The sequence below is a fragment of the Grus americana genome, chromosome 7 (assembly GCF_028858705.1).
Source record: "Grus americana isolate bGruAme1 chromosome 7, bGruAme1.mat, whole genome shotgun sequence".
Classification (NCBI taxonomy): Eukaryota; Metazoa; Chordata; class Aves; order Gruiformes; family Gruidae; genus Grus; species Grus americana.
The window spans coordinates 4262568-4289414 of record NC_072858.1 but is presented as its reverse complement, the minus strand read 5'-3'; the positions used below and the strand labels follow the sequence as shown (position 1 = coordinate 4289414).

At 40.7% G+C, this 26847-nt stretch overlaps 1 protein-coding gene across 1 annotated transcript; it reads left to right on the top strand.

Annotated features, from left to right (window-relative positions):
* The first annotated feature begins 927 nt into the window (after positions 1-927).
* Positions 928-21066, top strand: ABRAXAS2 (abraxas 2, BRISC complex subunit). The gene is made up of 9 exons (XM_054831528.1): positions 928-1075; positions 2293-2383; positions 5381-5417; positions 7754-7820; positions 10388-10578; positions 11141-11260; positions 11865-11949; positions 13997-14111; positions 18827-21066. Exons 1-9 carry the CDS (start codon positions 1004-1006, stop codon positions 19291-19293), a joined length of 1245 nt encoding a protein of 414 aa, XP_054687503.1. The 5' UTR covers positions 928-1003; the 3' UTR covers positions 19294-21066.
* Positions 21067-26847: the final 5781 nt, after the last annotated feature.

The following is a 26847-nucleotide window of genomic DNA, read 5'->3' as shown; positions in this document are numbered from 1 at the left end:
AGAGGGCCCGCGGCCGCCGCTCTGGCGCTTGGAGGACTCTCGCTCGCTGCCCGGCGGGGCCGAGAACGCGGCTCCGTACGGCCGGGGGGGGGTCGGTTCCCTCAAAAAATCGAAGTGTTTTATAGTTTTGTTACCAAGGAACGGTAACGCTCCAAATCACCAGATTTTCATTGTTGCGGTCCGTGTGGATCACCTAAAATCAGCGCAATCCTTTAAAAAACGATTTACGCTCTTCGTTAATGACGAACTCCAAATTTCACAACCGTGTTTGCTTTCATTAGTCCTTTTGCAAGGTATGTTAATATTACAACCTGTAATTTATTTTGAAACCAGTAACAACCGGCATTAGGCGCAGGCAGCGGGGCGTACACCTGCCACCCTGCTGCTGGACGATGGCAGGACGCTGTTTGCAAAATCGGAGCCGAAGCTTTTTTTTCCTTCGCGAAGCAAAAGGAGGACAGAAGCATCCTGGGGGGTTAGTAAGCGTAAACCACCTCGTAATGGAGTGCCCGAACTGAAAAACCCAACGGGTAGGAGCGACAAGCTGCCGCTCCTGTGCGCGTTCTGCAACACCTTGCCTAGTCCTTCAAAGCCCACACGGAGGACTTTGCAAAGGACTCGTCGCTGGGAGATGCTGGCCCCTCGGCACAGGCTCCCGGTACCGCCCGCACCCCACCCCCCGGCACTGGGTGCCCGTCCCGCCGCCCGCCCAGGGGCTCAGGCGCGGATGAAGAGCGTCCAGCCGCCAGCCTGCCCGGTGCGGCCTGGCAGGAGGCCGCAGCGCCCGGCCCACACCACCCAGCTCGCTCCCTGACGCATGGAGCGGGGCCTCGGCGCCCGGCCCGGCCCGGCGACTGTGCCCACCCGAGAGGGAGCGGCCTGGCCCGGTCCGGCCGTCCGATGGGACTACACTTCCCAGGAGCCCCTGCGCCACTGCCGGAAGAGGGCGGCCGCGAGCGCGCGGTGACTTGTGGGATTGGCGGCGGCGGCGGTGGTCTCCATCATGGCGGCTTCCATCTCGGGCTACACGTTCAGTTCCGTCTGCTACTACAGCGCCAACAGCAGCGCCGACCACGTAGGTGACCGGGGCCGCCGCTTCCCGGCGCGGCGGGGCAGGGCAGGGCGGGGCGTCGTGTCTGTCGGGCTGCGAGACTCGCCTCCTTTCCTGAGCAGCGGCCCGGCCCCGGCAACGGTGCTACCGGCCCCGCGCCGCCGCCGGTCGGGCCCCGGCCGGGCGTAACGGCCGGCAGTAGCGGCCCCGCTCGGCTTCTGCTGGCCTCGTAGAGGTGGCCCTCGCTGTCGGAGGTGGCTGCGGGGGCCACTGGGCCGCGGGGTGCCGCCCGGTCCCGGCTTGGGAGGGGGTGGGGGGGTGACTTGCAGCCCCGCTGGGTCCCGGTGCTGGCGGGGCTGTCGGCCGCCCTGCGCGTCTGGGCATCGCTGGGGTGGACGTGGGGCGCCGGGGGCTGCACCCAGTGGGTGCGGGGCTCTCGCATGACACGCAGGAAATGGGTTGTAAGCAGAAAACGCGTATGTAAAAGCTGCGTGAGTGTGCGTGCACGCTGTAGTAGCGCTGGCTTCCCAGCACCGGTAACTACCACCGGTTACAATGCAGAACCGGGGTGGTTCTAAATCCCTCTGTTCTGTTGACAAACCTCCAGCCTGAGCTTGCTCCCTTATCCCCACACCAGGAAACGGTGCACCGCCGTTCAGTGCTTGTGGCAAAGTCACCTGATTCTCGCTCATTCTCCTTCCTCATTTTGGGTGGGGATGGAGAATAAAAGATGAGTTAAAGTTAGCTCCTGAGTTTTATGATCCCTGATACTGTTCAGGGCCCAGTCTAATCTCCACACGTGAATTTGAGTAAGCCTTTGCAGATCTAAACTCCACTTCCCGTGAGCTCTGAAGGAACAGTGCAGCAGTGGTGCGGTGCACCATGCTCAGGCCTCCTCCTCATCCACTGTGTGCCTGCGTAGCTGGGACTGGAGGCAGAGCACTCCTTTACGTAATCTGTGTTTGCATTGTGTAAGTTTTGTGTTAGCTACGGAAGCTTTCAGTAGAATATTATTTTTGGACAGCCTATTCCTTTAGTGTTGTGAAAGGATGCTGACAAATCAGACTCGGTAAACCTAAGTACAGATTGTACCTACTGCAGCTCACATACGTATTTCAAACTACATCTTTCTTTTAATTTTTCCATTTAATCCTAAGAAAATTACAGCAAATGACTGTATATTGTGGGTGGGTTTTTTCTATTTTTAGTCTTTCCTTTTTTTCCCTCCCTTGAAATTGTAGGAAGGATTTCTGCTAGGAGAGGTGAGACAAGAAGAGACCTTTAGCATTAGCGATTCACAGATCAGCAACACTGAATTTCTACAAGTGATTGGTAAGTAATAGAACTTTGAGAAACTCTGAAAGAAGCACTGTTCAGGTTTTCAATTTTCAGTACAACAATTCAGTAAGAATTACTTCATTTGTGCAACCAGCACAACATGTTCCAGTCTTTCAACTTTGTGTTTGCTGCAGTATTTGTGTGTTTGTGGTTGAGGTGTGAGGAAAGATATGGGGGTTTTGTGCATCTCCTTATTTGGAAAAAAGATTGTTCACTGAAGATATTTAGCTGCATTTCATGATGGAGCAATTATTTATTTTGCTTTTGGTCCTGCAGGGAGTTTCCTGCTTGATATGATTGCCTAAATATAAGCATGTGCTCGAAATAAGATAAATGCATTGCTTGATTTACTGATACTGAAAGAGGGTGAATTTCCAGCAGAGGGTTTGGATGGCTGGCTGGCTGGTAGTTGATGACATCATAAACTGTGACAGCAAAATTTCCTGAGGAGTATTTGTGAAATGATTTACTTTATTGATAAGCACAAGGACTGTACAGCTGATTTATTGTTGTTGTGAAAAGTGAAAGAACATCTAAGATCTTGCTGTTAAGTGTTGTTGGTTGAAGTAGGTATTTTTATACATGAGTGAGAAGCTGTTGCATGTTTTTAGCTCTATGGTTTATAGAAAATAGGAACCCTCTGAAAAAAAAAGACTTGTTTGTTTATGTATATGTAACCCGATGTTAAAATACACCCAAGCCTTTTTTAAAAACCCAAATGTGTACATATCTGGCTTTGTGGATCTGATTCTAGTCAACATAAAGCTTAGCTAATACACAAACATCTTGTGTTTGACTCTTAAATGTTATTCTGATACAGAACTAATGATCTGTGAAAGTCTGTACTATATTACATTACATCTCAAGATACTTGTCACCTTAAAGTAGTGGCGGTTGTGTATCCAAGAATCCAGAAGGTTAAGTAGTTTCCTGTTCCGCTTATTCCTAAGGAAACATGGGTGATAAATTGCCTGTGTGAAGTGTCAATTAATTACAATTAATTAATCGAGCTAAATTAAAAAAATAAAAGCATTGGGTTTTTTTGATGTATAAAGTCACTATCAAAGTATTGTATAAAGGAAGACAGCTGATAGCTATGTCTGTTCAGACATTACTATTCAGTGGTAACTGATCTTCGTTATTGTTGACAGTGTAACACAGTAGTGTCACCAACTGCAGCCTCAGCGTGGTGTCATAAACCAAGTGTTTGTGGTGTTAAACATTATTCTCTTTTTAGATAACTCTTTTGTCACATTCTTGGTTACAGTTATTTTCTGAAAAGGGAAATTACATACACCCACCACCAGATATCTAGATATTTTTTTGTTTACCAAATTTTTACTTCAATATTTATTCATCAACCTTAACTCTTGAACTCCCAGTTCAACTCGTGCACTGAGACTGACAGTTTTGTGGCACTGTTGTCACAGATGAGTTTTAATGTTCTTATGTGTCTGCTGTCTCAAAGCGTAGTGGTGATGTTTGAGTATGTGCATGTGTATATATAGTATATGTACTGTGTATATATAAAAATATATGTCTATGTGTAAAACTTTAATTTAGAATGATGGCTGCTTCATGTGTTCTGAGCAGTAGGCTTGTTGCTTCCTGTTTTTCAAAAGACAAGGCCTGTGTAGCAATGTGATAACCCGAGAATGAAGTATACATTCTCAGTAGTTCTAGTCAATATATTTGCTGGGAGGACTTGGTCTAAACCGGAATAACTAAACTTACTGGCTTTGTTTAGCAAATTGTTTCCACCGATTCCTGTATGCCAGTGTGAAAATATGGGCTTGATACGCTTTTAAACAATTCCACATGAAGAGAGTCAGTAGCTTTAACAGCAGCATCATGAGGAGTTCTTGCCAGTGAAAATGTGCGGTTTCTCAGGCAGTACGCCTGCCATGGATCAGGGCCTTGTTTTGGTAGCGGGTAAATATGCTGAGATGCTAATGTGTGTAGTCTGTTGTTCTTGGGAATTGTGATCTGATTCTGACGCTGCTGAGATTGCAATCACGAGCAGCCTGTGACTTTGGGAACAGCAGGTGGTGAGTCACTCTCCAGGAAGGAAGAGTCTAAACAAAGTTGTTGCTAAACACTCCAGCAGGGTTCTAATATTGAGCTTGAAATATTATTGCTACGTAAGTGCTATTCAGTCTGAGCAAATACAGTTTCAGACAAATGTTATGCGACCGAGGTAGAATAATATGAATAAATGATAAGCTGTATTTGGTAAAAAGTCAGAGTAGAGGAGAACTTTAAAGAAGTACTAAATGCCACAAAAAAGTAAGTTGTGCTTGGTGTTAGAGACATAATATGGATTGGATCTTTGCTCTTTTTTTGCTCTTTTCTGAGATTACTGACATGTTACAACCTTTGCTGCTTAAATAAGCATCTTAGCATTTATTACAGCCTCTTCAATGAAAAAAAATATTGCTGTGACTTTTTAATATTTTTATATAAAAGAATTATAATTTGCAGCTAATAATTTTGGAGTGACATTTAAACCGTTTTCTCATAATAGATTCTATTTGCCTTGCCTGGTTAAATACTCCAATGTATAGAATTCCAGTGATTCCTTCCCCCATCCCTTTTCTTGTTCATTGCTGCTGTAATAAGCAGAGTGTATATGAATGCAAGCAAACTGTTGTGGAAAGACATCAAAAAACTGAGAAGGTTACAACCATAAAATAGTATCAAAAGTGTATATTTGAGGCTCAGATATCTGTGTGTATCTGAGCAGGTGTATGTCTTGCTTATTGTTAAAATATTTTCCTCTGTGAAATGGCAGATGGGAAAGAGAAGCTGGTTTTCTGGGTATGGTGCTGTGTCATCAAGTGTTGTTGAGACATTAAGGGCAGTGTGTGGTTTGACACGAATATTTATTTACTCAGTAGCTGTGATGTGGAAAGTTCATACAAGATATGCCACTGTAATTTCTCTTTACCTTGAGCAGTTGGACATATGTCTCTTCTTTGTTTGTTGTTTCAGAAATCCATAACCATGAGCCATGTTCAAAACTCTTTAGGTAAGCATTTTCTGTTGCCTTCCTGTGTTGGCTGCAGAATATAAAAATATATTAGCTCACTGGAATATATTAGCATTTCAGATGCATGTACTGATGTTTGCATTGCTTGCTCATCTGATATTACAGAAATGCATGTAAATGCACCAACCACGACAGTGAAAGTAAGAGTTTACAGTTTTAGTAGGTTAGAAGGGGTCTCGAGGTAGCTAGTATAGGCTTATTTCTTTGTCTCTTTGCATTTCCACCTCATGTAGTTAGTGGAGGTAGGTTAGCAGTCAGATCAAATCATATCGCTCTGATAATTAGGGTGAATGTCAAAACCAATTCAAATTATTGTAGTCTTAGGTTAGCTCTGCTTGGGCCTGGTGGGTCACAGAACACCCAGTAACTTCCTGGGTTAACGAGTTGGTTTGTAGTTAGTTGTACTGACTTGCAGCAACTAATTGTTCTGAAACTTTCAGCTTACTAGTTATTTTTGCCTTCTGATTTCCTGTGCTCCAGAATAAAAACTAAATATAGGTCTAATATATTCTACTTAGCAGCTTCCATCTATTTATATGTAGCTTTTCTCTATAGTGTTCATTTGTTAAACAGTGATGGCTTCTAAATTGCTGTCTAGAAATTCTTTATGGAAGGAATTCCCAATTAATCTCCTCTTGTCTTTATTTAGAGGTTTCCAGCCAATTAAGAAGACACAGTACCTTATATATTATGATTGACATTAGTTACATTAGAGAGAAAAGCTGCAGTCTATCATTTGCTATCTGATAATTACAGAGAGGGTACTCTTAACCCAGTGATTTAAATGCTAGAGACTCTACACATCAAGATAATATCCTACTGTCTAGTAGACTCTTCCTGATTCCTAGTGATGCTTCGTGCAGTGCATATCAAAACTGATCACGTTTCATGCTTCTCCTCCATCAAGAAATTGGTTTTTAGTAACTGAGCTGATGGACAAAGGGGAAGAAGTCTGTATTTCACTGCATGCTTTCTGCACAAGAAAACCAATGAATTTATTTACTTCAGAGCATGGGGGAAACTCTCACAGCCTTTAGCCTTTATCAGTACCAGAGCGTGCTGTTGGTTTCTCTGTTCCGTTAGTTGTAGCAGATGCTGATTTTTGGGCATTCTACCATATCCTTTTGACTTAAGCGTAGCCAGTCTGAGGAGGCCTATCACTCATCCATTCTGTTTTCTTTAAGCTGGCACTCCTGATGTTGAGTATAACAAGCTTGGTTCAGTGCTTTTACAGTATGTGGGAACTGAATAAGAAGCAAGGATTTTAAAAGGACTGATTTCTTTTTGCAGTTTTCAAATGAAGGTGTTTCGTTACGTACTAGTTGCTCATCCCATAGGAAAATTCTTCTTGTAAAGCATAGAAAGAGAAAGAATTGGATATCTGCTAGTATGTATAAATAAGGAATGTATAAATATTGTGAACATGAATTAAAAAGATTATGCAAATATTATGTATCTCAAATTAGTAATTAGTTTTAGTCTAATATGCACAACAACTTGCATCTTGAAACAAATTTTATTTCCACCCTTATTTACCAGCCAAGTACTGAGCTCAGGATTTTCTGTTGTGTTTTTTTTTTACCCCCACACACAAGAGTTGAGATCATAGACCTCTAAAACAGAGTGTTTTCCTGCACTGCTTTAGGTGTTAGTGATATCAGCTCTTGAAAGAGACTAAGGACTTGGCAGGTAAGTCAAGGAGGAATCTATTTTCAAACATTTTTCCTGTTATGATGAAGTGTGATCTACCTGAATTTATAAACCTGTCTGTGTAGATAGATTTATAAATTCTTAAATCTGTTGTGTCCTCAAAATAACAACTTGTCAGAGTTTGGGCCTCGGTTCTGTAAGCAGAACTCTATGGAAAGAGCATGATACTTTGGATTCTTGCTGACCTCAGTGTAACTGTTATGGCTTCAAGGGTCCAATCATGTGAGTCTAATTGCAGAACTAGAGCTGAAGAGATTGATTTGTAGTTGCATGTAAAATGGCCCTGCTTTCCTTTCTTCTTTGGCAGGTAGTCCTTTTATTATCAAAGCAGGGTTTTACAGAATGCTAGTGAAAATAAAATTACACAGTCCATTTATGTATGCGCCCCTTGTTGTAGGGACTGGTAGGCATCAAACTAATGTGTGCAATGAAAACATTTTAAAACTAACAATTACAGGCACCTTGCATTTCATTACTAGCGGGAGGTTGCTTTGTAATGTACAGAATGCCATCTATTTGAAGAACACTCAAAGTATAAACTATTTATGTATAATGTGTGCGTGTAAACTGTGTACCTACCTTTCTCTCTTCCTTTTTGGTTCAAGCTTTTATGACTATGCAGGCAAGGTTAATGAGGAGAGTTTGGACACGATTCTTAAAGACCGAAGAAAAGTAAGTTTTCTATCTTTTCCTCCTGTTCTAGTCGTTAGAGCCTATAATTGGCGATTTTGGGAAACAAACAAGAAAAAGTAGTTAACGAGAAGAAATATTTTCTTTCACAAGTCTGGTGGTTTGTTTTGATCCAAGGCTTATCCTGTACAGAAGTTTGTGGATTTGTGGTACTTAGGTTAAATTGTGAGCAATGTCTAAATTCCCCGAAGAAGTGCAAAGGATTTAAGTTTCAGCCTCCAAAAATGAAGGGCTAGTATTAACCCACTCAGATTTCTGAGCTAAACATGAAGCATAATGATTGTGTACTCTGCTGCTGAAACAAACAAAAATGTAGCTGATCTGAAAATCTGTTCTAGAGAGTTCATTTAAGAGTTGTAATGATATAGCCTTGTAATTGTAATTTTATACCGTCAGTTTTAAACCAGGAAAAATGTCTTATCAGTTATGTCAGATGTTGTCATAGCTTTACATCACACGTGTTGTTAGTGGCACAACAAGTAGTAAGAAGATTAAATTTTAGTGGCTATTTGGAGGAGTCAAACCTTTTTTCAGTGTTTCATCTCATTCCATACTTGCACTATCTTTATGATTATCAAATAATTGATTCAGAAGGTCTCATGAACTGATACATCAAAGAGCAGAGCTGAAGGTGTGGTTCCTTTTGTAGTGAAGTGAATCCACCCGTCAGCTTGCTCTGGCAAAAGGACAGATGACTGACTTGCATGGTTCAATTTGTGACAACCGTGGACCTTGTTAGACCTAGCAGGAAAGCATCACTGGCACGTGAATTTGGCTCTCAAAGTCTGGTTGGTGCCAGAGCTAGTACAAGCTGGGGTGGTTAAAACAAGACCTTTTTTCTTGTTTGACTTATTTTTACAAAGCAGCAGCAAACCAATGTCATTCCAGCTGCTTGTAGCACTACTGGTGGCATTTTACTAGTAGCAGAGCTGGTTGTCAAGGCATGACCTGCTGGGCTCTTGGGATTTCTGTCCTCTCCTGGTGCCCCCAGGGTAACTTTCACTACTGACTAAGAATGCCTACTGTGGGAATTGATCATCATTACACAAAGAGTGTGGTGACAGTTGCTCAATTGCTAATTGAATGTGCAGTCTTTATTTTCTGTTCACCTGCCTGGTGGACTTTTGCTTACAGAGAAGGCTCGCACTTAGGAGGGATCTAGAGGGGAGCAAGTCCTAAATCTGTGCAACTTCTGATGATTGTAATGCTTTTTTCATGTCTTTCTTCCAGCAAATGGTCTCAGAATAAACTCATCTATGTATACTAATGTATTTATGCTGAGCACATAGGTGCTTTGTTTGTGTATTTATACATACAGACATGTATATATTTATGCTGGAGTGAGTTTCCAGTCTGAGATCCTGAATTCTGTAACCCTGTAACTCTAGAGCATTACAGAGCATATTAAGTTCCCCTTCAGGAGACAAGGCAAAAAAACCATAATTAAAAATGTTTCTCTCCCACTAGTTTTCAGTTGAATTTTATTTTGTTAGGACCTACCTTGCAGGGAGAGTCTAGCAAGCTGCATTATCTGTGGTGAGAAGGCAGGCAAAACTGGAGAAATTAAAACTTGCAAGTGTCATGTGAGTAAAGCACCACAGATTTAATGACATCAGTTGTCATAATGTCAAAAAAGAAAGAAATAGTGCTGTCTGGGAACCAAGACAGTCTTGTATTCTCTTTTGTTAGCAAACTAAGCGTACTTTATTACATTCAGACTAATTGTACAGCTTTACTATAAAAAGTTAAAAACAATGCTTCCAATTTTTTTATGTAATACAGGAGTCATGTGGTTTAGTATGTAGAATGTGCTCTATTCCACCGAATAGATACATGCAGTCTTAATGCATCACTACATGATAGTGCCTGTTCATGGGACTCTTCCTAAACCAAATTGCTAGTGATGTATCCTTTTTAATTAATCTCTTAAATTAAGTGTTCGTTTACATGAAATAAAGGAGTTTAATGCATGTTGTATTCAAAATAATCATTGAATTAAAATTGGTCTTATCTGGTGTGCATACGAATCTTTCACGATTAAATACACAATGAGATCATTTTATCGCTGTGCACAGCAGATAAGTCCCACATGTCTCATGAACAGACATGAATTTGCAAATATGTTTGTGAAGCACTGGAAATGTCTTACAAATCAATACAAGTGAATAGGCAGTTGAAATATTTAGGCTAAAGAAACCCCTCATCTGCATTTGAAAACAGCTCAAGTCTAATTTGAAGATACTCCAAGATTTGTTGCTAAAATTAAACAGTTGAAGTATATTGGAAGTGGGATCCTGAATGCCACTGAGGACACGCAGGTGTTTGTAGCACAATAAGGTCGAGCAATTAATAGTTGTACTGTAACAGGATGTTGCTTGCTTCGGGTTATTTAATAGGTGCAAAGCCTCTAGTAATTCAGTCCGCTTTTGTTGTAATAGATGTATTGGCTAATTCACGTTATACCACAGTTTTAGCAACTTTATTATCAGAAGGTAAATATGTATCTCTCGGTTAATACTTTGTTTTTTTCTGATGTACTTTGATTACAGAATGTTATTGGATGGTACAGATTTAGGAGAAACACTCAGCAGCAAATGTCATATAGAGAGCACATCATTCATAAACAGCTGACACACATTCTTGGAGTGCCTGATCTTGTCTTCCTTCTCTTCAGCTTCATTTCCACTGCAAATAACTCAACACATGCTTTAGAATATGTGCTTTTTAGACCAAACCGAAGGTAAACAATCTTTGTATATGAACCAATCCTCATTTTCATTCTTATTACTGTTATTCTCTAAACTATTTTGAAGTTTGTACAATTGCATGCAAAGAAGGCTTTGTGTTTGTCAAATGATGTCTTGGTGTACAATTGTTAGTGATGACAGCTTTTTTTATTGTGCAAATAATTTAAAAATTAAAGTTTTGGGGTGAGCAAAAGTCCTTTTCAGTCTTTAAATCTCCAGACAACAAAACCAATATATTTTAAGAGAAATGAAATGTCAGCACCATGTTTCTCATAATAGACCTGAATGTAGCTTCACCCTTCTTGAATCGGTGGTAGTTTGAATGCACAATTAACAGGTTCTAAGAGGTATGGAGGTAGGTCCATCTCAAGGAAGATTTTGATCTTGCATTTATTTTAAACACAATTTCTAATATTTAGTAGCTTTTTATAATAAACCTAACCCAGAGGCTTTAAAAGTAGATGAGTTGTGATCAGAGAGATGGGATAATATCAAGACTATTGTAAATAATCTTTTGAATAGGAATTAAGAAGTCTTTCTAAACTTTCTCTACAGGTATAATCAAAGGGTGTCGCTTACTATTCCTAATCTAGGCAACACTAGTCAACAGGAATACAAAGTTTCTTCAGTGCCAAATACTTCTCAGAATTATGCCAAAGTTATTAAGGAACACGGGTAAGGATTTTTCCTTTGCAAATGAACTTCAGTCATCAAGCTCTATGTTCTTTACCTTCCAAAGAATAGTACAAGTATGCATTTCAAGCAGGAAAAAAACTAATTCGGGATGGGAATGGTGGGTGCCTAGTGCACTTTTTCTGCTTAGAATAGAAGAAAAACCAAGGGAAGTCGGTGCACTAATCAGAAAAGCAGAGTTAGTATGGCCAGTCGGTGCTGTGGGCCTTCTAGCTGGAGGATTCTTCCTTGATTTAAAACTCTGATTTGGAAGTGTTGAAGTTGTCTTGGGTTTTTTTAAGTCATTTTAATTAAATGCTGTAAATGCAAAGTAGCTCTTCTGACTGTTAACAATGAAATTATACAAGCTTAAAGATTTCTGCACAAGTTTAATCTCATTCAGATAGGAATTTGTTGTTCCAGAAGGAATTTTGGTATTGAATATACTGTTGTCCAGATTTTTGCTCTTGAGAGTATAGTACATCTTATTTCTAAAATGTATTTTATTTTATATTGCTATAGTGATTAACTGCTTATCAGCAACTCAGAGACACCATGAGCTAGAAATTTGTGTTGTCTTTTCTAACTAATTATTTCTACGTTTTAGTACTGATTTTTTTGACAAAGATGGAGTGATGAAGGACATCAGGGCTATATATCAGGTTTATAATGCACTTCAGGAAAAAGTACAGGTAATTTCCTTTACTTATTATTGGTCAGTATGTATGTGGCATCTTTTGTTTGTTCTTTGCTTAAACTAGGAGTGCAGGAGATGGAGATTTTCAGAGCTTATAAACAATTTTTAATGAACTAGGGAAAAAAGTCTGACTTTAATAATGGAATGTGTCCATTTCTATTGAATGTGTGCATTTGCAGTGGCTGCTGTAAAAGCAGTTATTACAAATGTCATCAATTCTCTTTTGCAAGTAAGAGTGATTTCTGAGAGACGTTAGCTATTTTTAAGAGTGTGTGTTAAAAGCCTCACTGTGAAGGCTGTAGGGATATGCGCAGGTTTAAAGGCTTGCCTGTGTGAGTTTAAAAATGACTCCTGCCTCTCGGTATGTAGCATGCAGCAAAGAGAGCTCCATCTGTTAGTTAAAACTTGTGAATGTTTTGCGTAGAGCACGAGTGAATCCTGTTCCAAATGTGGCAAAGCATCTGAAAGTGCCTCGAGTGTCAAATCTATTCAATGTAAGCTTGTCAGTTCACAGCTTGTCCTATGTGAAGAGCAGCGTAGCTGTGCTGCCTCGGGAGCACACGTGTCTGCTAATTGTGCTGTAGTCACAGCTTATTTCCAGGCTTTCCCCTTACATCTGCCCTGGAGGGATTTGTGTGTCTGCTCCAGCTTAGCTTTGCTGGTTGGCACATAGAGCAGAGAAGGCGGCAGTATTTGCTCCAACCATCCCCTGACCCTGCTTGTGCGGGAGAACTACTGGTTTTTTTGGTGGAAGTTGCTGCTTTCTAACCTGCCTTGTAACGTGGGTAGCTCACATGAGAAGGCAGACTGCTTTCATGCCAGCTTCAGGAGACATGAAAATTTATTTTCAGAGGTCTATTCCATTAGCTAATGGTGTTATTCTGTAACGCTGTTTTTGCCAAGAGTGCATATATCCTTTCGTGCTCTTGTTGTTTGTGTCTGGAAAAACGGAAAATGTAACATCATCAGGGAATTGTCTTCCTACCTGTTAAAAGTATGACTTTGTTGTATTTCACCATGTCAATCGTGCTGCTGCATATTGTTTACAGAGCTTAAAAGTAACTTAAGTGTTAGCTAACTTGAGGAACCTTTATCTTCAAAGTGAATGTTTCACAGGGAATGTTACAGGACTGGAAATAACAAGTTTTCTGGTAAAGCAGCTGAGATCTGTGTTTGCGTTACTCGCCAATTAGCTAGGAGGGTTTGAACTTTATAAACTTCTAAAAATTAACTATGCTTTCAGTTCTATATCTTTTTTTCAGCTGTGTGGGTAAGATCACTAATAGTAACCTTTTGGAGAAGGAGCAGTGGCTAGTGACTTACTGTTTAAGACACATCAGTGCTTTTAGAGTTGTGTGCTCTTAAAAACACGTTTAATAATCATGAGCATTTCTTAATTTCTGAAGAAGTAAGCAATATCCTGTATAACACGTTTAGATTAAAAAAGAAATCAATATTATTCAGAACTGTTTTTAAACTTAGATCCTTCTATGAAAATTTCACCTGCATTTCCTAACCAGTATAGGGAAACCTTGTTGGAAAAAATCCATGGGTCTTGCTTATTTAATAGAGATTTCAGGAGATCAGATGTCTGTTGACTCAACTGTTTCATACTCCAATTCAAATTTGGTCTAGTACAAAAAGTGGTGCCTTTTATACTACGTTTTAAAATCATACTACTATGATATCATTATTGTGCTAACAACAGTGTATTTAAAATTTAAAAAAAAATAGGGAAACAAAAAAGATCAAGCCTCCTCCCCCAAGTGGGAATAACTTAACTTTTGGATCTTATTACAAATCTTCCTGTAATGATTAATTACTTGGAAAAGCTTTTCCTGTCATGCAGCAGTTGGGAATTGGCAACAGACAGTAAAGAAAACAATCTTGAGGTTGAATATTATGCTCTGATATAGTTAGCTCCTGCTCTTAGTTTTGTGCTTTTTAATGGTGTCTTGTCTGGTAGTAGCTTTATTAATGTTGTCAAGAAGTCTTTCCTGTATTTTTGCAAAATCTTAGTATATTTTATGTTTTTCTCCTAGGCAGTATGTATAGATGTAGAAAAAAGTGAACGTGTTGTTGAATCTTTTCAAGCTGATGTAAACAAGTTAAAAAGGCAAATCACACAAAAGAAAAATGAAAAAGAACAAGAAATAAGTAAGTTGCCTTTTTGTTTGTTTGTTTCAGAAGCAGATGCTGTAAGGACAAAATGTTTTGTGGAATTATTTTGAGTTGTTTTCCTGATAGCTCATAGCAAAAGGGAAAAAAAAATCAGATTGGGAAGGATATATGATGGATTTATATTGAATGATACCTGAACTGTGAAAGTATATGTACTGCAGATATTTCTGTAGGAGTCATCCAATGTTAGCAAACTTAGGAGAGAGACAAAGCTGTAGAGAAAAAAAAAAAGAGAAAGTCAATTCTGGAAATTGCACAGGAAAAGATTGGTTGTAGGAGAGGAAAAGTGGAGCAAAGCCAGGAATGGTAAAAGCAGATCTAAACACTGGAGAGATTCCTTTTTGAAGTATTACATAGAAACAGGGTGCTGCGTTTATAGGCCAGTGGCTACCAATGGTCTTTTGAAATCTTTATTCCCTTTCCCACTCCCCGACCCTATCCCCAAATACAAGCCCAGCACCAATTAAGTTAGAATTCAGTTATATTACTGGACACCAGGTGAAGGAAAATGAGTGCTTAAGTGATGAATGTTGGTGTAGATCATCTAAAGTGTTGTCCAGATGATTTTTGACCTTGTAGCTTTCAGTGTATGTGTCAGGTTTTTCACCACTGATTTAGAGGATGCAATCTACATTTTTCTCTTCATCTCCCACTTCGTAGTTGCTGAATCCCAATTTAGTCAGCGTTCTTTTTTCATTATTTGCTGACTTAGTGGTGAATGTGATCAGCATTGAAACTAAATCTTCCCAAAAGTCCATTTTGAAGTCATTCCTGTCTTCAGGAGTATCTGCTAGAAAGTGGAAGAAACTACTTAAATGCAGAATATTGTTGGAATTTGCCTGCCTGTCAGTGATGATGTGGTACTTGAAATATGAATTTCAATTTGTGTTTTCATTCCATGAAGCTACTGAAATATTGTCCTCCTTGCAGTGTGTTGGGGACATTCTTTGGTTTATTCAAGGCAATACAAGCGTGATGGTCTTCTCTTTCTAGTGAACCTCTGAATGCAGAAATTATACTTTTGCTGTGTTTTGAAAACCTATATGTAGTATTGAGTTCATTGGTGAAAATAAGTCCCAGTAAAAATCCATGTTTTTATTAGAGCTCGTTCTGCATTCTCTATTACTAGTACAAGTTTTCATAGTATGTGCTTAGGACTGGTAGAGAAAACCAGTAATAAGTGTATGTTCATCTTTTTTTTGCTGCTCCATAGTTTTCTGAGTTGATGAGACCTATTGTGTACTTGGCTGGTTGCCACACTGTTCCTCCTTCCTAAAAATTGAACGTGACTTCAGGAGGCTTTTGCTTAGCAGTAGATAGGTTTTGTGAAGAGCCTGGACATTTCCAAGGAGACATTGCTGATCTATTTTAATTTGTGAGTGTAAGGGAAGACTGAAGGCAGAGAGTAGGAGCAGAGAATAGGTAAATGAGGAGTAATATTAAAAAAAATAAATTCGTAAGCAAGTTAAGTATTTCAGCAAACACTGCCTCTTTCTGTCATGTTTTGTAATCATAAGCAAATAACCAAATTCATAGTTTTAGCTAAAGATGTTTTTTCAGTTGTGTGTCTTGTCTCAGACACAGTTTTAACTAACTAAAAGATCGCTTGGATGGTTAACACCCTAAACTGTGCAATAGGCCCCTCTGCTGCTGTGACTGGATGTTTTTATTTTCAACAGTCAGCAAGGTACCATTGTCACATGAGCATTTTAGAGCAAAGTTTGATCTGTCAGCCCACTTCTCTAAGGTTCTTCCTTCTCTGAACCTCAAAGATAAGGTAAAGAGCCAGCGTCAGCCACAGACCATTTGAAAGATGGAAGTGACATGAGTCACTGTTGTTTCCTGCTTGGCTGTAGATGAACCAGCCAGGGAACTGCTACTACGCGAGCTAGTGAGAAGTAGAAATGGGTATTTAGTGTGACTGGAGCTGATCCCAGCCCATATGGCAAAAGATGGGGAGGAGGAGGAAGAGCAGTCGGTGCTAGCCTCTAGATACTAGCAGTGAGATGCAAATGCCCAACTGAAAATTTATGCCAGAGCAGATAATCATGTGAGGGCTGAAACAAGAAAACATGCAGCTTGTATCTCTGCAATATTTTTAGATGTGAGTAGCTAAATACTGAAGCTGGCCTTCTGTTCTCTCATTTTCTCAATATTGGGAGAATTTCCTTGGTTTTAGTGAGTTGAATGTTCCCGTTAATCATTCCCTTAGCTGGAGGCAAAGGGAGCGTTTGATTCCAATGTGGTAGTGTTGTTTGAAAGCTTGTTAACAAAAAATTTTTAAGAATAGGCTGTGACTCTAACACTATACCATAAAAGTCAGCTGAGACTTTACTTGCCTGATCACTGATATAGTTTTGTATGTCTAGTAGCATGTTGTAGGGTATAGTGAGTGCTGTGCGCCTCCCAGATGCCAGGAAATCTCCCACCGCAGTACTCGTATTGTGAACTGAAAATGGAATGCTGTTGTGTAGCCACTTGAGGGAATAAGCTCTTTTTATTACTGAAGAGATATCTCATTGACTTGATTAAAGGCACTCTTCAGCCTTGATTTTTGCTCTTTCCAGAAGTACGGTCTATTTTGTCTATCACCTAGCTGCAAAGCAGTTTTACATATACCAGTGTCAATTCTAACAGATGTTTGGAGGTTAATAACCAGTTAGAAACCAGTCGAAAACTTAAGTCTCTCCCAGTGCTTAACAAACCTTCCTGCAACGAAGTTTTTCCTCATGTCTAATGTATACTACTCTAAGCTGCTTTCTGCTTACCTTTCCACAGCAGCCTCTTGTACGTTTGAAGACTGAAACTGTTTCCTCAGTCTTCTCTTATTATCCCAGTTATTTCAGTCTTTCCTCTTAGGTCATGATATCTAGCACTCTGAGGAGTGCTTTTTTTCTCCAGTTTTTCCCTATTTCTTAAACTGTGATGTTCAAAACTAGATATAGTATTCTAGTTGTAGTCTTAACCATTACAGTACATACTGAAATAATACTTACCTGTTTCTCAACAGCTGAGCACACTTAATGCATGTGGATATTTAATGTACAGAAATCATCAGTGAACCTGTGTTTCTTTGCTGCAGAAGGATGTAATTGTTCCCTTGTTTTCTAGTTAGTGCAGTTCATTATTCCTGTGCATGTCTTCCCTAAATTATTGTCCGAATCATCTAATTTGAGAACATTTTCGAATTCCTGTTATGATACTCTGTTATACTTTCAGCTATTACTAGCATAGTACCATTTCGAATTTTAATAAGCATGTGCTGATTAAAATCCATCACTTAGATTGTTAATGCAAGAATAGTTCTGGGGCAGAGCTGTGGGAGCTTCATCTTGATGCATCTTTCCAATGTGACTGTTAACCTTTGTAATTGTTCTTTAACCAGCTCTTCAGCTATTATTTTTAATCTCATAGTGCTTATGTTACTGTCTATTCATTATGAAACACGGAGACACTGTGAAATCCTCAAAGGCAAGACATATCTGTGGGTTTTTGTCTTGCTTTGATTGTTAAAACCACATGGATTGGAAAGAGACCCTGTCCTTAGTGGACAAATTAATTTATAGCAACTGTCTAACTGTACAATTACTTAAGTCAAAACACGAAGTGGTGGGTTTACCCATTATGTATGGCCCTTCATAGAGAACAGATTTCAGGGATCGTGTCCAACTTTTCCAGGTACAGTGAGGAACATACCTTACTGGTGTTACACTAGTGTGAGAGCTCTGATCGTGGATCGCTGTAGTAGGCATAGAGAAACACAGGTTCAAAAAATGGTTCTTGCTCAGCTTGCTAGTTAGCAGTCTAAGTAGGAGATACCATGTGAGTGCCGATGTTTTAGCAGAAGGTGAGCATGATAGTGGTGTCAGCAGCCTGCTAAGCTAATCGCAGACATCGGGAGGGAAAGTTTTTAAAATACGAATTCGAGGGAAGAAGACAAGGTAACTTCTTTGCTGCATTTTATGAGATTGTCCCCTAGCACAAGGGGCATTGTGAGAGAGAGAGGTGATTTTAAGTTGTAATATCAATGGTAGAAGCTGATACTGTCAGATCAAAATTGAGTCAAGCTTTCAGTATGGAATAAGTCAGAGCAGGCATGATGAGCCCTAGCATAGCTGCTTTTTGATGTGAGAAGGAACAGAGAAATACAGAGAGATGATGAGGTGGAAAGAGCAATAGGTTGTGGAAACTTCCTGCAGCTGTGTTTTTAAGGGACTTAAAGTGGAGGAAATGAACTGTACAGGATGACTGTGCACAGAAAAATGTAGCACACGTGCACTTCATTTATTTGCTTTCTGACACGTTTTGTTTTAGAAATGGGATCATTAGGATGATCAAGTTGTACTAATACTGATGAGTGTCATGGCTGTACTGCTAAATTTAGGGAAGATATTCTTTGTCAAGCTCAAAGAGTAGGGTGTAGTAATACGCAAGATTTGACATGATGGTTAGGGATAGTGTCTCAGAGTCATCAATACAACAGAATTGCCAAAGATGAGTAGTGTAGCCTGAGAGGAAAAGATCTAGCGCTGGAGTTTGAAAGCAATGCCAGGGACGAACATTTAATAATAACCAGAAAGAAAGAGAAGAGAACAGCAAAGGGCTGGGTGGGTGTGGTGTGTTACGGCTAGATTACATAAAGTGTATTGCGAAGTAAGCATTAAGTACCGCAATGTTCTTTGCTTTTGTAGGAATGCAGCAAGCAATTTTAAGCAGGCAAATGCCAACAGAAAACTTGGAACCTATGTTTGTTCCACGAATGTCCTACACTGGATTTGCTGTGGAAGGCTGCACACTTGAAGATTCAGATGTCTCTGATCCTCCCCCTCCGTATTCCAATTTCAATGCAACCAATCAAGAAAGTACTGTCGGTCACAGTCTCCTAGAAAGCAATGTTTTTATGCCTCGACCTCAAGCAGTAGGTTCTTCCAGTTATGTTTCCACAAATGCAGGATTGAAATATTCTGGTAATGGAGCATCCATGCCATCTTCCCAAAGAGCAGTTGGTGACAATGTTGATGAATCAGAAGACAGTGATTATGAAAATTTGCTTGAACCTACGGAGTCATCTGACAGTGAATACTCACAGACAAGGGATTCACGACCTTCAGCACATCCCGATGGTGATTCCAGGAACACTCAAACTTCTCAGATTTGATAGGGGGGGAAAAATAATCCACATGACACTGTTTTTTCATCATTGTTACAGAGAGATTTTGGGGATTTAACCTGGAGGAAATGAACTACACAGGATTACTGTGCACACAAAATGTAGAAGACTTGCACTAGATGGTTTATTCACCTTGTGATACATTTTGCAAGTTTTATAATGGAATCATTAGGATAATCAAGTTGTACTAATACTGATGAGGTTCATGGATGTACTGGTAAATTTAGGCAAAATGAAATTTATAGAGATCTTGTAGCTTTTGTTGCCGTATTTTCTTTAAGACAATAAATTGGGATGTAGTAACTAAGCACAGTTAGTCTACAAGTAATGTTCTCAAATCAAAACTTACCTCTTGCACTATCATGCCTTGAATTTTAATTTTTGAAAGGGAAAACTATATCAGCCGCCTTCAAAATAGCTTTCTATGGTAAGCCAAATTGGCCTTTGCAAGCAAAGAAATTTTGATAATTCTGAGAAGCCTGATTGGAACAGATGTGGTCTACCTTCTTCTATCGGCATGTTCTTTTAACAGAGAAGGGGTTCGTTTCAACTTTTTTTTTTTAACTAGCAGAATGTGTGTATCACTTAAAATGATGGTTGCCTTTTTTTCTGTAAAGGGTGTGCGGGGGTGGGATGACTGGTAAATCATCCAAATGAATGTCATAAATATAATTATTCTGGTTTCGCTGGGTTTACAATGACTTTATGCCACACTAGCCTCATTTATTGTCTCATTTGTTATTTTAGCATAAATATGAAGTGCACATACAGGAGTAAATGACTGACAGAAGTAGTAAATTCCATCATGATTGGACTTTGGAGTCTGCAAATTACAAACATCAGAGACTGCTTCTTGCATTTTATTTGCATCTGAATATTGGATTTACGCTTCTAGATGAGTTATTTTATGTAATAGGGGATAGGGTAGGAGAAGATTGTTGGGAGAGTCCCCTGGGTTTATTACCTCTTTTCCTCTGGATGAAATGTGTAAATGATTATTTTAATTTGAATTACAGCTCTTGTCAGAAAATTGCCGTTTGGGATAAATGAAGTGTGGTATATTTAGAGAATTTCATGTTTGGATGCACTTATTTTTATTTAAATACTGCTTGTATGCTAATGTTGCCCAAAATATGTGAAATTGTGCCACTAAGAAGTTTGTATTATTGGACTTTATCCCTGATCTGTAAATGAGAAAATACACATTTTAAGATAACCTCATCTTAAGCTTTTATCGCTTTGAGGTGTCAATAACCACTTCTTTGCTTTACACCCAGAAGAACAAAGCAGTTGCTTAAAAGTTTAAATATATCGGATTTACAAAAGTCTAAAATTTCAGTATGTGGTGTATATGTAGGTGAAAGCCTGTTCATTAGCCTCTCCTTACCTGTACTAAATTAAGCAAAATGACTTTGGGGAAAAAAAAAAAGTTAAAATCGCCACTTTTCTATTGAGTGTTTCTACCTTTTAAACATCTAGCGGTCTGTTTTAACTATTTTACATTATTCTCATTAGCCTTAACTTGATGCGTTTTGTCTTCGAGTGTTGCAATCCATTTAACGGAGGACTTGCTCTGGTGTTATTGCTGGCTATCTGCAAGCACCTGTGCTTCAGGTGGTGTAGATGTGTTATGTTGAAATCAGAATTGACAAGATGGCAACTACCGTGTTTTTTTTTAATTTTTATTCCGCACAGAAACCTGCAAAATGTACATCTCTGACAAAGCAGTTAAATGTGACAATAAAATCTTATTTAATCCTGTAACTTATATTTTAATATTTGTCAGGTTCCATGTCAGTGAGAACTCACCAGCATACAGAAATGATTTGTTAAAGCTTGTCTGTTTGTAGGACTAAGAGGGGATTTGAGGGCAGGGGGAGAGGGTGGCACTATACCGTGCATATTGCATACCTGCTGCGCCTTCTTATGCTTATGTTGATACAAAGATCCTTGAGTTTCTGGAATCTTGTAATAACAGAAAATGTCGTTAAGTGCTACTTGGTTTTACATACACCATGTAGGTGATCGGAGGTGGAATGAGGATGTAAACGTGCCCTCTAGCCAGTGCCCATCTGCAGGTACTTTCATTTACTGTAACTGCTTACCCATAAGAACAAAGGGTGTGGCTTTATTTTTTTATATTCAGATAATATTCTGGTAATAATATTCAGATAACACTCTGAACGGAGTTTGCAGTTTTCATTACAGTCATATTAAAAATAGTGGTGTTGGGTTGTGATCCATCTGAAGGCAACAGGGAGCAGATTTAATCGTAAAACTGGAGCTTTATAGCCATGAAGTGCCAGGTTTCCATGTCTGACTCACGAAGAGTTTCTTTTGGTGATTCTTGGGAGCACAAAACCCAGCAGCAAGACCTGTAGCAATGTCTGCTCACTAACAGGTAGGAAAATTGAGGAAAAGCCACTAAAAACTGGTGTCTGTGCCTTTTAGTTCAAAATCTTGTCATTTCTCTGGTACAATGAACTATTTTCTGTTTTATTGTTGTGAGAAACCTAGAATTGCCGTTTCCTTTGTTTCCAAATTTACCTTGATTTCCTCCCCCCGCCCCAATTGTTTATAGCTAGAAGAACAGGCACGTACCATATGGAAAGTCTCACTAAGAACTATCATGTATGCTTACAAAATAAAGCATCACCAAATATTTCTGAAATCAGCTAGGATTGACACTACGACAGTCTCCAAGTCCTCTCATTGCTTATGGAATGGCATGTGTTGGCAGAAGGAAGTGTGAGCGTCTTTAATTTTGACATAGTCATGACTGTGCAGGTCTTGAGTTCTTGTCAAGCATCTCCTAATGACTCGGGGACATTTCACCGGGTCTGACCTGTCCTGAGTTAGAATGTAAAGGGAAGCTACTACTTCTTTGTGTAGCAGCAAAATAAGATAAGCAAGCGAAGACTGATTAGGTTTCCTCTTAAGTGGAAAGATGTTTCAGACCATACTTAAGGTAACTGGTATCAGATCAGTATACTTCTTATCCTGTTGTTTAGCCCCTTTTATTTAGACTTCATACCTTTAATTATAGCAGGAGAGAGTATTTAGAGAAATCAATATTACATCAAATTGACAGCAGCATCTTCTGTCATAGCCACCGCCCCCTGCTTATAATTACTGTGGGAGAGAAGTCCTCTGGGCGTAGAGGTGGAATTTTTATTTGCAGGTGAAGCTCTGGGTCATCTCATGTGAATGGGGACACCTTGGTGCTTGGTCAGTGGCTCGTTGATGTGTCAGTCTGTTACTTTGCTTTTGTCAGTGCTGCAGATACCTGCAAGGTTTATTTTAAGCCTTTTGATAATAGATGTGCTTTGCTCAGTTCCTCCATGGCTGCCCATGAGCAGTCCGTAGATCAGCTTGAGAAGTGGTGATCTCCCTGGCTTCCTCTAAGAATCTCCCCCGGCTTTCTCTTGGCATATAAAATCACTGTGGTTTCACATACGCATTTCTCTGTCATAGGCATTTATACTTGGGCGTGTATATCTGCAGGTATGTATGCCTTTATACTCCTCACTTCTGTAGCTTACAGATTAAGGAAGAAAACAGAAGCTTAATTAGAGTTTCATTAGTAAATTGCTAAATACTTGGACACCTGTGGTCAGACCAGTGACCCTGACATTGCTCAAATCTCCATTTGTCACCTTCGAAGGACTCCCGCAAAGCTCTCGCCTGCTTCACGTTTCACACCTCCCCTAACAAAGTGTAAGGATGTTTCTTCAAATGGTTGACTCCTGTGTGTTGTTACTCTTCACTCTTGCTTACCTGCAAACACCCTTCTATTGCACAGCAGCATCTCAGCTGAAGCTGCTAATAGGAAAAAGGAGATTCCCTTGCTGTGAACAAAAATAGCTGCGCATTCCTCGCTGGGAATGGCTTGTGTTATTCCCGCTGGTGAAAGCGGAGAGGGCTGTCTCTTGTGCTTACCAGCCTCAAACACAATTGGGGAGGGGGGGTTGATCGCTGTTCGTGAGGGACAGAGGGGGTAGAACAGGTGAAAGTCTCCGTGGTGTTGGGAAACAACTGTGATGCTCACATTTCACTGAGCTGAGAATGGCAGCCGAGAGTCTGGAGGAAGCGATGGCTCAGCCCTGGAGACTCGGCAGCTCCTGCTTCACAGCCGCGTTCGTTCTGCTCCCTTCCCTGTGCTAAACCAGCAATTAGTCTGTGTGTCCTGCCCAGCCCAACAGCGAGTAGGTCACGCCTAAGTTCTGCCAGTTTAGGCCAGTGCTTTAAGATGATGGTGGTTTTTCACAGACCCTGGACAAAGACCTTTGTTTCCTACCTAGATCTAGAGCCAGTAAAGGATGGTCCTTGCGCCTTCGTACCGGGAGCGGCTGCTAATCCCGATACTTCAGGCATATGACCGCGGGGGTATATAGTTGCCCTGTGACTACGGGGTATAAATTTGCAAGCTCTTTCACTGCTCTCACTCTGGTACAGTTGGTTTCGGATGAAATAACTTTCCAGGCTTTTTTTTTTTTTTTTTTTAAAGCTAAGCTTCTACATTTTCCCATACATCTGATGGTAATTTAACCTTAATTACATCCAAAGCCTCCAAATCCTTCTGAACACAGATTGCCTGTCCGGAATGGCCAGGAACACTTCCCAATCTCCTTGGAGAGCAGAGCACCCTCAAGGCAGATCAACAGTGGGGGTAAGCGTGGGGGTAAGCCTGGTGCTGCGTTACGCTGCCAAAGGAAGCGAATCCTGCCTTCCACAGGCTTTTGCAAGGCAGAGAGAGCAGGGGCATGGGAAAGGTCACTTCACAAGAGCTTCAGCCTCGGTGGAAGGGTGCTTTAGGAGCTCAACCCTCTCCTTTATTTTGAGCGACTTGCAGGTTCGACTTCCCAGGACGAGTCCTACGAAGGAAGGTGGATGTTAAAGCAGGTCAGTTGAACACCTTCATGGAAGAGGGGACTGTAATCTCAATCACATCGGCGTCTCTTGGCACCTAATACCAGAGCCAGGTGGGTTAGGATTAAATCCTGCAGCAGGCTGCGTGCCAGTGGAACTCCAGGACGGAAGGGTTTTCCTCTTTCTCACCTTTCAATGAGATGTTAACTTGCAGCTCTTAACCTTTTCCCTAGGCATTCTCCAATGAAAATAAAATACCTTATTGCCTTTTCCAGGTTTATTAGGGAAAGGATGCCCGCCAAGCTCCGCAGAAGTAGCTCAAGGCCATCGAGGTCGGGAAAGCTGCCGCTTCTGCGGCACTGGCAGGTCACTGCGGGGTTTTGCGTTCATTATCTCCGGCTCTCCCAGGGCCCCGAGGTGCACGAGGTGTGCTGGGTGGCTCTGCCGGCACCAGGGCTCTCGGGATTCACCTGGTACCAAAGAGAATGGCTGGTCATTTCCCTTGGGTGGGTTCGTGTGACTTATTTATCTCCTCTGGCTTTACTGGAGAAGGTGTCAGGAAGGAAAAATCTGAAAATCCTCAAGAGACAAGTCAGTAATAGAATAAACATACAGGAGTTTTGAAATTCTTCCATTATAAGCAATTTTTTTTTTTTTTAAACTTTTACTGGAGTTATTTTCCTGTTCAGCGTTTTTCTTTGGGCAAATATTTTTTTCCAAAGGAGGGAAAATAGTACTGCTAAGGGCTTTTCCTTCAGAAGGCCTGTTTCCACTATGGGGATTGTTCCAACAAATTTTTTGTGCCAGTTTGTGATTTCTAACACATTTTCAAGAGCAAGAGGCTGCTATAGCTGCTGTCTTGAAGCTGTGAGCAGAGATCATTGGTGGTCTGTAGTGCTAATAAAGAATAGCTAATTTTAGCCATAAATGGAGCCTTCTTAAAAAAAATGCTCCTATTCAAGACTCATGGAAAAAGCTCATTAAACAGAATTATATCACTCGAATCCTGTGGCTATAATTTTCTAGTGTGAGCAGCAAGCATTCCTGGTGGAAAGGCAGCACAGAAGGCACTGCTTGCTATTCAGCTAGTTTGTATCTTAAGTAAGCCTGTAGAAAGGTTTGAATTTACTCCAACGCGTGGTACGTCACTGTGAGGTTGTCTGGACACCTCGTACTCAGTGTGAAACACAAACAATTGCTTAGAGAAAATGTACGTTTCTCTCTTAAGCAATCACTTCATAAATCTGTCAGATGGGAGGATAACTGATGCTTGGTCTCAGCTATAGTTGGGTTTGGCCTTTTTAAGAGTTAGGTTGTTAAAATCCATATAAACGGCTAGTGAAAGCATCGGGACTGGTGATGTTGGGATGGAGTTGCCCCTGGGCAGCCGTGGTATTTCTCCTGGTGCTGGGCAAATGGACACCAGGGTGACTCTTCTCAGACTCCGGTTTACTACCAGGGAATGGCAAACCCAACGTCCCCCAGCTGTGACACCTCGAGGTATGACGGCAGGTAACTTCCCAAGCACAGCTTTGCCTCGGTGCTGGCCATGGATTAGGAACAAGTGCGTGTTGTGGATTTGTCTTCTATCAGCGCCATTTTCTCATTTACCGTGAGATTTCGGCAGGTTAGTTCTTACTGTCGTCTGTATGCCGGAGTGTTGAAGTATCGCTGGCGTTACTGCAAACCTGCACGCGTGGTTGTCCTGGCCCTGGGATGCCATGTAGCCTCGCAACTGAAAGGCAAGATTCTTGAGCAGAATATACAGTTAGCCAATTCGATCATCAAAATTTAATATCTTTGGACAGAAAGCTTCCAGCCCAAATGTATTTCCCTAGGCATGCTGTGGATTAAGCAAGCAGTGGGTAATTTTGAGGTCTTTCCTCACCTACCATGGAGATCTGTCTAGAGTAGGCTGGAAGGCTAAATTAGGAAACAATTTTCTTTTTTTTTTTTTTTTCCCCTCACTATCAGTTTGAAGAGGCTGCCGAAGTGTGATGGTGAGACTGTGCAGGTGTGGAGAAGAAAGGATTCTGGTTGCTTAGAGCAAAAAATTCCCAGGAGTTGGTGAAGACAGAGAGGGGAAAAATTGTATACACTGATTTACCGAACATTGTCAAGGTTTTGATGTGGTCTTTGTTTGGAAATGTAGCGGAAGTGTCAAGAGTCATCTAGGAACCATACGGGAGATGGGCAGTTCAGGGACGAGGCAGCCCGATCCTGGGGAGACCTCATAGGAGAGGGAATGTAAGATGGGAACCCAAACCCAACTGCTTGTTGAACATCCAGAAAGGGGAGGGTGAGCAGGACCGTGGCCCCCCAGCTTCAACCAGCAGTAAACTGATATAAGCAGCTTTTATTTCTGGACCAGATTCCAGCTGGCAATCAAACCTCTCATCCTTAGTTTCTCTGAGGCCTCGCAGGTCTGGACCATTCGTCTGGTGGCTGTCACGCCAGCAAAATAATACAAGGCTTTGGTGCACAGAAAGATTAATGCTTTGCTGACTTTGAGTATATTAAACTAGCTGTCACTGGCTAATAATAACTCTTAATGTAGTGATATTAAATTTAATATGGCCTGAACACTTGAAAGAACGGAAAGCTGAACTTCCAACGAGTACCGCTGTGCATCAGCCGCAGAGCTGAAGGTGGGAGTCTTGATTTCTGAGCTGC